Here is a 12,139-nt window from a genome sequence, read left to right as displayed (position 1 = left end):
CAGACACCCACAAGAAAAGCAGCTGATAATAGTAGTTGCACAATCTCATCCAGGAAGGGGAGGGGTGTCTGGGCCAATTAGCTAATTAGAATATGGATTGGCCTTCTCCAGAGCTGGGCAATCCAGTCCCAGTATTCATATCTTAGCTGCTCCATAAGCTCTCCCTATTAATCAGTCAGAAATTCATGTGGGATCTGCTCCAAGGGCTCCATAGCTGAACTCGTGATTTACAGGCATGGTGAGAAAGAAGACATCCAGAAAAGTGTATTTTCTTCTCCTTTCCTCTCATCCCCCACTATTTTCCTATCCTTTAAACACTTCCCAATTAACTTTATCTTGAAAACCCTGATAACAGTTCTGCTTTTTCCAGCTGAGCACGACAGCCATAAACAGGAGGTCCAGAAAGGTCTTGGGATTGAAGTTCACTCTTAGATATTGACTGGATGCAGTGCAAGCACTTTGGCAGAAAGCTTTGGAGCTGGACTGGCACACTGCAGGGATGGGCACTGCCTTCAGCCCAGCAGTGCAGTGCAGGAGGCATTTCTGCAGTGCAGGAATCCATCAAACACTGCTGATTCCTCTGTGCTCTGGTAACTCTTACTGACCCATGCCTAAATACGTTCTTTCAGTTTTGGGTTATGGTGGTAAAAATTAATAATAATGGCATCAAACTTAATGGAGTTAATGCCAAGGACGGGAGGATCACCATAGCTAAAAATCCTTATTTGTACTGTGCTCCTAGTAAGCTGGTGGCTTTGTAAACCTGATGGATATCTTTTATAAGGAAGTTGAGATGCATTTAGAGATTTCAGCTCCTAAATGTTGCTGGGCTTGCTTCCCAAAGTCCATCATCAGCCATTGGAATGTGCTAATAGGGCTCTCAAGTAGTTCTGATGATTAAGGCAATATTTTCATCTTTTCTAAACCATTGGATTAAGTTATGGCCTTCTCTTCTGCCTCCCAGCAGGTATAAATACTGTAGCTCCAAAGAGCTGAGCAGCTTATCTTTTAAGGGATGATGGGAGCATTTCACTTGGGGTGTGGAATTCTAAGCAAACACAACAGTTCAAAATGAAGCCTATTTGGAACAGCTGAGATGAATCTGCACATGCATAAACAAGGAGGCAGGATGGATCTGACACAGTAATTATAGACATTGCATTAGCATCTAAAAGAAGGACCTCAATAATTATTAAAAATAAAGCAATCCAGACCAATTAAATGTATCTAGAGAAGCAGAGTGTTTTCCCATCTCACAACTCCTTGTGTTTCTCTTTTTTTTTATTCTCACTATTTGCTGTTTGTTGTTGCTATTTGTTGTAAAGACCTCCCAGCTTCAATGCTCACACAATGAAGCCTTTGATGTAGGAGCTTTATCTCACTTTTCCACATGTCCACAGTAGCATATATCAACTTTATCTTCTCTGCTCACAAGGAAAGCAATGATTTAATGTCTTCTCCTCAAACTGATCTCACATGGGATGTGACATTTGTACAATGCAGCTCACAAGGGTCAGTGCAGGGGCTTAGCATCAGCACAACACCCCCCAGATACAATGACAATTATATATTAGAAGTTCTGTTCTGTTCCATCCTCTATTGCTGCTGTTGTGGCAAGGAGCAAAGAGGAAGGAGAATGCTGATGACATGACAAGGATGACATCTCAAGCTTTTGAAGAAGGCAGCAAAAAGAGTGGTGTCCTGGTAAGCAAGACCAGTGGGATGCATGGCACTGAGCTGAGAATGTGGCTGGGGGTCACAGTTCTGATTTCTCTTGCTGTGAGTTTGGCTGTGGAGGAAGCAACTGATGGAGGAATACCTTGTTCAAAGTACCAGCAAGCTTTCAACCATTCATGCTATGAGTTTGTTAGACTCCAGCAAACCTTCACAGGTGCCCAGAGCTGGTGTGAGAGAGGAGGAGGGCATCTTGTCTTTATTCACAATGAGGAAACTCAAGAGTTCTTGCAAAAACATATTGCTGAGGATCAGGAATGGTGGATAGGACTGATTTCAAACTCCTCGCTGAATGAAACTACTGATGGTAAGTGGTTTTAAAATCACATCTTTAAAATTGTACCAGCTTATGATGTTTTCTCAATATGGTAGGAAATGCAGTCAGTCCCTTTGTAAATATCTGCTGAAAAGCTTCTTTTGTTGCTGTATCTTCAGATTTATATTAATTTCTTTAATTGCCTGCTTCACTTCCTTGTTGCATGTAATCACCCTTTCCATTGGATCTTGTGGTTGTGTGAACACATGCTGAATGAGACCAGCTTGCTGACCCAGTGAAACAACTGTGCTGGGTTAGGTCTCCAGTGGAAGCCAATTCATCCCAGTAGGAAGTGCTGCAAGGTCTGATGCAAGGGAAATGGTGAAATCTTGAGGTTGGGAGCACTGATGGAAATGGCAGTGTCTCTTTTCATGATTGTATCAGTTTCAATATAAAATGTAATTGAAGATCCTTACCCAGACTAAACCATCTCTGCTTCAGTAGGAGCAGGGCTACAGTCCTGCTCTGCAGGCTCTGACTCTAATTGCATTACTGTGGAAAATAAACATTCAGGACACAATTTCTCTGTTCACAGGGTCAATAACTTGGCTGGACACTTCAAATATAATCTACAGTAACTGGTACAAGGATCAGCCATCTCCCTTCTCATCCACGTGTGGATACATCCTGAAGAATGCCAAGTATCAGTGGGGTGTGACTGAAAATTGCAGCCAGGAATTTGACTTCATTTGTGAGTTTGGTAAGATACACAACAGCTGGAATAGCGAAGTGAGTGTGCTGTGATCACAATGGGGCATAAACTGCCTTGTTGCTTTCCAAGTAGCTGGTAAATAACTTCATGAATCTTACTAAATGTGAACAATCAAAAAGTCATATAACCCCAGCAGGTGCTCTTTTTCCAATGTGCTGATCCAAAGAAGGAAGAACCCACTGGTGCTCAGCAACCAGACATTAAGGCCCAGGGTTCCAGCAGAGGGTTGATAAAATAGAAACAGATCTGAGAGTGACTCTAAGGTGCAGCTGTCCACATCTTCAGTGGACATAAGCTGGCTATGTTAAAGCATGGCTGCAAGAATAAACTCCCACAACACCATAATACCTGGGCTAGGTAGGACTCGTATGGCTGTACCATAAAAACACTCATTAATGTGTGCCAGAATAATTTCCATTTGTAACTGAAGCAAAAATACAGGCAGGCTTCCAGAGGCACCACTCCTTGCAGCCTGGAGTGAGCAAAAGTGAGAGCAAGTTTTTCTTGTTTCTTCTGAGACCCTTACACTATGTGAACTTCAAGGTTTTCCCAGGTTAAGGAAGCAGACAGGAACCTGTACTTCCTGTGCTCAGACAGAAAATCCACAGACATTGTGTCACTCAAATTGTGACAACTGAGTGAACAAACAGTTCTGGACAGGAATGCTGGCAATATCATCCCTTTCCACCTATAGATATGAGGGGAATTTGTGTTCCTCCCACTTTGCACCAGAGTACTTTAAACTGCAGCTAGAACTGGGGTCACAAGCACTGGAAGGACAGTCTGGCTGTGGGCTCACTATTATAAAAAGGCTTCTAATCAAGTATGCACGTACAGGTTTCCACAAGCCCTAGAACTGCTACTGCCCAGTCCAGCAGTCTACTACTACCGACATAAATAACAAGTTGTTCTGCAAAAAGCAAAGCTAATAAAGTTTTGTTTCCTATCCTGATTTTCTGCTCCACATCCCCTCCCTACTCTCCTCAGCACTCCCAGTTCACTCCCATATCCCCAGCATGTCCCACCTCTGCAAATACTTTTCACTGCCTCAGCTGCCTCTCCTGCAGCTGCTCCAGAGCTCCAGCTGTATGTGCTGGCCACTTGAATTCCATGTCCATGGCATTGATGTAGCTCTTTCTCTTCTCCCTAGATATTGCATTTCATGAATTTTTAGGGTGTTGGAGGTTTATATATACATCTAATTTAGCTGAAGATGACTAACACTAAAAATTACTGGGGGAGAGGAAACTGGCAGACAGCACAATCCCTTAAGCTTATTTTTCTTGCAAAAACAAACTAAAATTATTTTGCCATTATAACCACAGTAGACAACTGTCTGTTTGTAAGGAAACTCTCATCTGTTACCCTAGGATCTGACTGAAAGCCCATTAAATTGAAAGAGCAACAATATCCTACACTACATTCATCATTCCACTACCCAGGAAACCAAAACCAGATCAAGTCAATTCTACCATTTGGTGCTCTGTAGGTTAGCAGTTTGTTATAGTAAATATATATGTATCAATGCTGGGTTTGTACCTAGAAGCACAGACCAAGTTTTGTACATCCTTCCATGTAAAAGTTGCTGAGACAGCAAATACTGTGAGAAATCTGCATGTAGAGAACAAAAAAAGGCATGAGATAATGGTCCATACTAGAATTTACCAGCAAGTTATTTTACAAGCTTATTTAGAAAGCTCTAATCTGCAAACTGATCATGTTGCTATAGTTACAGCCAGGCTTAGCTTTAGCCTTTAAATAACAATAGCACACAATTATTGCTGTGTGCACACACTGGCACTGTTAATCAAAGGAATTGAGGGGAATGATCCAAACAACAACAGGAGGACAATGTATTTAAACCTGGAAGAGCTGAAACAAAAACATCTTTTTGCAACACTCCCATATGAGAGCAGTTATTCACATCCTCCTCTTCAGGGTATTAAGTATCCTGATTACTACATGATACAAAGAATTCTGAAAGATAATTAACTGTCCCAGATTAATCAAAGAATGAGGTGTATGTATTTAGAGCTATGACCTTACCCATCCGAGAGTCCTGCTGAATGAAGTCAGTCCAATATCACACAGGAACAAAGGAGTCTCTGTGGCAGAAATGGGATCAGCTCCCATACTTAATATGCAAACTATTCTCCAAAGCAATTACCTGAATATTGTGCAATCCATACATCTCTTTTGGAAGTAAGGAGCAACTTTAAACCTTCCAGTATTTCAGGTCAAACAAATGCTAAGAGTTTTTCACAAAATACTATCTATTTTTATAATTACAATATTTTTGCTTATTGAAAATGTCCTCAATATTGTAAGGCAGTAAAAACATAAATCTATTCATTTTGACTTTTTAAAAATAAAAATATTTCATTCTTTTTAATTTTCTTAAATTTTCTTAATTTTTTAGCTTAAAAGGGAGAAAAGGGAAGAAAGACAAACAAAACAAAATGAACATGGAGTAGAATTGTAGCAGGATTTTCCCGAAATTCTAAAAAGGTAATAGTCGGGTTTTTTTTCTCCTATTAGAATCTGGCCAGAGCATCGCTTGTGATAATTACAATGCCACTGTACAGTGTGGATCAGGAGAAGTGATTCAAATTGAAGAGAGCTTCTATGGGCGGAAGACCCCTCACTACTGTGTGTCAGAAACTCCTCTGCAGTTTGAAAGAGATGAAGGCTGCAGCTGGATCAGTGTCAAGGATGAAGTAGCAGGTGGTATCTTACAGCATTGCTTGTCAAAAACACAGAGTGTGTACCAAAGGTCTTTGTGCCTCGAATACTTTCTCTTTTTTTCCAGTAGAGTTAGCAAATGGGAAAGTGGATTATTCCTAAAATGAAGTGGATTATTCCTAAAATGAAGGGAATCACAGAGGACTTCTGACAGGGAGGAGGCTGCTACAGGAGGCTGGATGGAAAAGAGGGGTTTTGTGAGGAGGGAAAATTCCGATTCTGAGAAGGAGAGGAGGAGCAAAAGGAGGGGTTTTGTCAGGAGCAAAGTTTCAGAGGGGAGGAGGAGCAAATGAAGGACAAGGGTGGGGCTGGCTCCTCTTAGTGTATGAAGAAAATAAGTGAGCGCACCGATTCCTTGACAAATTCAGTGGGATACACAAGGTTTTAGAGGTGGAAGGCAACACATCCAAACAAACCGAACTCCAAAGCAGGAGGGGTGAAAAGGCTGTCACCTGTGGGGACATGAGGGCAGGAGGGACCTGCTGCTGCATGTCAGGCACCCACCCTGCGCAGCCAAGGGCGTGGATACTGAACAGTGGCCTGTCCCCGGGGAGAGATTCCTGGGGCTTCCAGGCAAAATTAAAGAAAACACAAAAGCGCTTTTTTTTTTTTTTTTTTTTTTTAATAGCTTTTCAAATTTAACTTTGTTCCAATAAAATGAAGTGTTGCTAAGAAATGCCACAAAATAAGCAACACGCTAAAGTCAAAGTGATGTGGAAATTTGTCTAGAAATCAAAGACATGATGCTGCTCCTCCTGCCCTTTTTGTTTCTCAATCATCTTCCATCTGAGCTGTTGTGGCAGTAGAGTTAAAAGCCACTTGCTGATCTGAAATGCTCCCTTTCCAGGCCAGTGTCACGGGCTGCAGGCCTGCCAGGTGGCAGCAGATGGCACTTTCTTTGGAGATCCTTGTCCAGCTTTGGGAAGCTATTTGTCTGTTCAATACCACTGCAAGGAAGGTAAGAGGAAGGGCTGTCCACACTAGAAGCCTGTCCTGTTCTTTGCTGTAACACTGAGATCACTGATATTTATCTTAAAAATCACTGTTCCATCCTCAGACAAGAAACTGGAATAATGGTGATCACTGCAAATAAATAGGCACAAAAATGTAGATTCCCATCATAACTGAGGGTTCTGGGTAGAATACAAAGCCCAGAAATTCAGACACATAAAACATATTTAGATAAAATTATGTTCCAACAAGAATTTTGATTACTAGTCATGGAAAAGAATCAGCTCCCTGTCACACCACTAATGCACACAAATTAGCAGCAGTACCAGCTGTGGTTTGGAGCAGGCTGGCTTTCAATGCCTGAAAATCAATTGAATTTTGTAAGAAAAGTAGACAAACCCAGGCACTGAATTGTCATTCTGCTTTGCAGGTCTGCAGCTGATTATGACAGACACATGTTTTGTCTTTGAAAATATCACGCTCACTTTGACCTGGCTGCTCTCACCATACTCTGGGAACCTTTCCTGTACCATTAGCACTGGCGATGGTCACACCATTGATCCTTACTACCCTCTAACGTAAGACACAGCCTTCATTTCTCTTCAGAGAACAGTACCTTTCATTGCTTGCACTTTATTGAATGTGTCAAATCTCATAAATGAGATGTTAAAAACTAGATAGCTCAATAATAGAACATTCCTACAAGGGATTTGGATTCTGCAAAAACCTGTTTCGAAATCAACACAAAATCTTATATTAAGCTGCCAAGCAAAATCTTTCTCCTATTACAAGTGTTTCCTATTTCCAAGACTATTTATTCCAGATCTTAAGACTCAAAATTACCAAAAACATGTCAGAAATTGCCAAACTACAAGCAAATATTATTTTATTAAGTTTAAAGAGTGTTGGTTTTTTTTTTTTTTAATAACAAAATATAACAAGGACATTCTGTAGTTTTTATTTTAAGTGCATATAAATCCTGTCTTTAATACATCAAACATTTTTCTGCTGGATTTAAAAATTAGATTTTGTCTGAGTGGTAGGAATGACATTTGAATGAATGAAATTTGGGGATGTGTTATCATGTAAGGTGAAGGACTTCCCAGGAGGGTCTTCCACAACAAACAGCTCTTCCCTTTCTATTCTAGACTGGTCAGCAACCTCACATACAGGTACTCCTCTCCTGGGGAGTTTACTGTTTTTGTGGAGTGCACCACCAGTGAGTGGCACGTGATGGCACAGAGGCAGGTGACAGTTCAAGATCAGGTGGATCAGCTCAGCATTACTGGGTGCTACAGCCAGTATGAAACAGGGAACAGCTCCTGCTGCCGTATGCTCTTTGGGGAGGTGTTGTGGATCCAAGTTCAGCTCAGTGGAGGTAAGGATAATTTCTCTGCATGATTTAAAGGGAAGGATAAATATTATGGCCATCCTTAGGATAGAAGCAGTATTGTCATTATGCAAAATAAGAATTCTTTTTAGTCAATGCTTTCCCTCTAATTGTTGTATTCCTGCAATTTAATTCTCTCAGTTCCCTTGGAGGGGTTCTTTCTCAGAGATATTTCACCACCTAAAGCATAAGTATAAACCCTTTTCTCCTATTGACAAAGCTGACAGCACAAGCATACCTTTAGTCACAAAAATCAACATGATGCCAGTCAGAATATTTCTGTATTTGAAGTTAGAAATTTATGGAAATGCTCCTCTGATTAGAGTAAGAGGATTCCATTCTGAGCTGGACACATTTGCTGGTATACATTTCTTTCTCACTTCAAGTTCCTAGAATCCACATATATGCTGAAAAAAATAAAATTCAGTAGTGTATAATTGAATTCTCTTCTCAAAACATTCCCAGCAGAAAACACACAATAGATTTTCATTAAGTCACCTTAAGTGACTTTATTAAAAATGACTGCTTTGCTGCAGTGTTCTTGTGACTCCTGTATAAACACTGGAATGCTGCACAAAGCAGCTGGAACTTGTTGGCCTGTTGCACAAGCTGTGAGAAATTTTCATCTGTGTTTTTGCAGGCAATGAAGTAACCTACACTATGTTAGCAGGAAACATGACACTGAGTGAATCCAGTGCAAAAGAAGGTCTTGTCCCCCATAACCTGACACTCAGCAGTGCCTCTCAAGAGCTGATAGGCCCAGGGATGCATCAGCTGGAAATCCGAGCATCCAGGAACACGATGGCATCGGAGATCTCTGGGACTATTGCTGTTCATTTAATTGAGCCAGTATCTGGAATTCAGGCTGCAGTAGCTTCCCACACCCTGCAGCTGGGGGAGGATTTGGAGGTGAATGTCTCTGTGTCCCATGGTGCCCCAGAGAAGCTGATGTTTGAGGTGATTGGATCCAACCAAACCCAGTGGCACAAAGCAGACAGCCCTCGTGGGGAGCTGCGGACATACGGTGTTCCCGTGCCCCAGGAAGGTACAGCACCCTGACACCTCCTGTGCTTCCAGGACATCACAGATGAGTACAGGTCACATAAAGAGTCACAGCATCCTGGGCTAGGGGACAGTAATGCACAGCTGAATTTGGCAGCTTTTCTGACTGCTCAAACTTAGTATGCAGAGCAGGATGAACAGCACAACCCTATGTAAGTGAGCTAAAAAATGGAGCTGACAAATGGCTCTGCTCTGCAGAGTCAGAGCAAGGCTTCACCTGATTCTTGCAATGGAAGAGACACAGTAAAGAGACATAGGGTTTGTTTTTTCATGGCACCATCTGATTGAAGTACAAATGAGGACATTTTCTTGAATAGCAAAGTGTTTCCCTCCTGTTTGTTCATTATGTTTCAAGTTTATACTGCTCTGCATTTTACACTGAAGTTATTCATACTCTGAGGAGCTCTCAGTAGAGATGACAAAGAAAAGGGGAGTTTTTCTGCATGTCCATTTCCAACACATAACTTTTGTTGGAGTTAGTTATGAATAAACATTTTAGTAATATTACTCTTCCATTATTACATAGTCAAAGCCTTTAAAATGTGGAATTAGGCAGATTGTGCTGTAGAGGTAATTAACAGTAGCAGAAGATAAAAAAGTTTCCACCTCTAATGAGCTATTCCAACCCCATGCCAAAGTGGGAATAGAAGAAGCTAATTATGATTTCATTTCATATTTTTAAATTATTCAATATTAAAGTTTCATTTGTTCTCCCTGTACCCATTTGAACATTCCTTCCCCATAGGCAGAAATTTTCAAACAAGATAACTGCTGTCTCAAGATGCCTAAACTCATTTGGCCTCCAGTGTTTGTACACCTCTAGTTTCCTGTGTGATACCATAGTCAGCTGACAAAAAATTGCATGACAAGGGCTAGAAAAAGGGCGGAGGAGTTATTCAGAAGTTGAGATAAAGGGAAAAAACATTCCAGTAAAAGCCTTTCAGCAGTGGATACCCACCAGAAACCCCTCTGAAAACTCTTAACAGAAAAGAAGGAAGTTTTCTTTACAAATTGGATATTATACCTCAAGCTCGTTGGACTGGGCCCACTGCTACTCTTAACTGGCCCTTTGCCTTCTCTAGGTACTTTTCTAGTGAAAGTGGTGGCCATGAATGACTTCTCAAACATGAGCCTGGATCTTGGATTCATCACTGTGTTGGCAAACAGCTCCCATAAAAAAGGTAATTGCATTAATCTGACAGTGCTGGTTTTGACCACCTAAATGTCTTTTTGCAATCAGAGCATTTCATGGAGTGTTTATGGTTTGCATATAGTAATTGCTTTCCTTCCAGCAACAGTGCTGAAAACTTTTGTGGAGGCTTCTTCCTGATGAAGGCAGATTCCCTGACTTTGATGTAGTCATAAATTAGCATCACTCTATATATGTAACACATTGCACATTTGCTGTTTGTCCTAGAAATAATGAGTGAAGTTTATGGCTTGGGACATAGCTTTGAAACCAGAAAATATTTGCATCACAGCAGCCTCATAAATTGCTGTCACTAATGGCTTCTAGATGGCTCATCCTTGCATTTACAAGAGCAGATTATATCAGAAATAAAATAACCTTAGCACTAATTGTATTGAAAGTTTTCCTGTGCTTTCCATCAGTTTTCCTTTGTACATCAGTGAAACTCCATCACCTTCTGTGAATATATTTTTATTTATACCATTATGGTTGAAGAATCAGGATCATCTCCTTTGCAGTCTTTGATGAGCTTGTTGTTACCATTTTACAAATTTGACTGTGCTGTTTGTCACAGCTCTGGAATCTGATTCTTATAGCCCCATCTTTCACACTGACAGGAGTCAAATCCTGTGGATTTAAGTCATATTCATTGAGGATGTCTGAAAGCTTTCCAGGTAGCACTAAAATATTCTGTTCTTTTTTGCATTAAACAGATTCTGATAAGGAAGAAGGCAGCTACAAAACAAATACCCAAAAGAAAAATGTAAGTATTATTTAAGGATCTTTCTTTAAAATTGCTTAGAAATTTTTCTTACCAGTGAAAGTGCTGTATAAGACAGGGAAAATAAGTATTTGTAGCATAGTAAATTATGGTCTAGATGTTCTGTTCCCCATATGGCTTAACACAAAATCTATACCACAAGTCTTGGAGACAAATGTGTTTACAGGCATTCCATCTACAATTCATAAAAAAGATTAAAGAAAATGAACTTTTTACAACAATTCCGTTTTGGAAGTTAAAATGTGTTTAGATTAATTTTTAATTCATCTACTTGACTAATGCAAACCTCTCTCTGGAAAGTGATCCTTCAAGTAGAGTTTAATATATTTTATATGGTTCCCAAGTGTTTTCTACTTCTGTATTGGAGTGTTTTACTTATTTTGCAATGAAAAATCTTCCAGTTTTTGGCAAACTGAGAAGTTAATGATACACCAATTGCTAGCAGCTGTCCAGATTTAAATAATAAAAATGTCAGATAGAATATTTTATCATCTTAAAAGTCTAGTTTTTAACTGTAACACTAGCAGACAGACATCTGCTATGGGAGATATACTGCTTCAAGAAGCCATCATGCTTTACAGATTGCCTGTAAAAATATATTGCATCAGAGGAATATAAATCTAATCCAAACCCAAGTTTATCACAGTTTTGTACACAGAAAGACAAACTCAGCTACCCCTTCTTCTCTTTGTTTATAGCTGCAATGTATCCAATTCAGGAAAAAAAAGGAATGCACCAGAAGACAAATGGTTGTTCAAGGGTTAGAAGTCTTGGTCCAGATGTGAAGCTTTTATAGGAATTAATTTCCTAAGTACCTAGTTTTGAAAATGGGAGCTGCACTTCTAAACCAATTCTGCATTTGGGAGAATTTTGCCACACAGTTTTTCTGTGCCATCCTCTTCTATTCCCATAGCTTCTAGTTCCATACTACTTCTGCTAAGGGAAAGATGATATAAAGTACAGATCTGCATCCAGTGATTTGGGGTCTAAACTTTCAGACCTTTTTCATTATAAAGAAGCAACATATGTATGTGTTTATACATGTTTGTGTTCTAACTGATACATTTACTTCTTATTTAGGATCACAAAATATATATTAAACCGAGTCGCCATGTGGATCCTTTCACAACTGTTACACTTGGCTGGCCAGACAACAACAATAATTCCAGTTTTCTCTGGACCTGTGGTTTGTGCATTTCCCAAACTTTTTTCACCAACTTGTACTTGATGAGTAACAAACTCACTGTTGTGTCAGATTCAGT

General features: G+C 40.1%; 1 protein-coding gene across 1 annotated transcript in view; it reads left to right on the top strand.

The window, feature by feature from the left end:
- Positions 1–1,390: 1,390 nt before the first annotated feature.
- The window catches only part of LOC128793772 (polycystic kidney disease protein 1-like 2), a 36,130-nt gene continuing 25,381 nt past the window's right edge, over positions 1,391–12,139 (top strand). Inside the window, 11 exon segments of the mRNA XM_053953182.1 lie at positions 1,391–1,631; positions 1,634–2,041; positions 2,586–2,750; positions 5,301–5,486; positions 6,352–6,462; positions 6,886–7,033; positions 7,604–7,833; positions 8,486–8,890; positions 9,990–10,088; positions 10,810–10,859; positions 11,958–12,063. Coding sequence (XP_053809157.1) covers positions 1,391–1,631; positions 1,634–2,041; positions 2,586–2,750; positions 5,301–5,486; positions 6,352–6,462; positions 6,886–7,033; positions 7,604–7,833; positions 8,486–8,890; positions 9,990–10,088; positions 10,810–10,859; positions 11,958–12,063 — 2,149 coding nt within the window.

Source organism: Vidua chalybeata, chromosome 11 (assembly GCF_026979565.1).
Source record: "Vidua chalybeata isolate OUT-0048 chromosome 11, bVidCha1 merged haplotype, whole genome shotgun sequence".
Classification (NCBI taxonomy): domain Eukaryota; kingdom Metazoa; phylum Chordata; class Aves; order Passeriformes; family Viduidae; genus Vidua; species Vidua chalybeata.
Note: the sequence above shows the minus strand (reverse complement) of the source record. Positions and strands in the feature narration are given on the sequence as shown.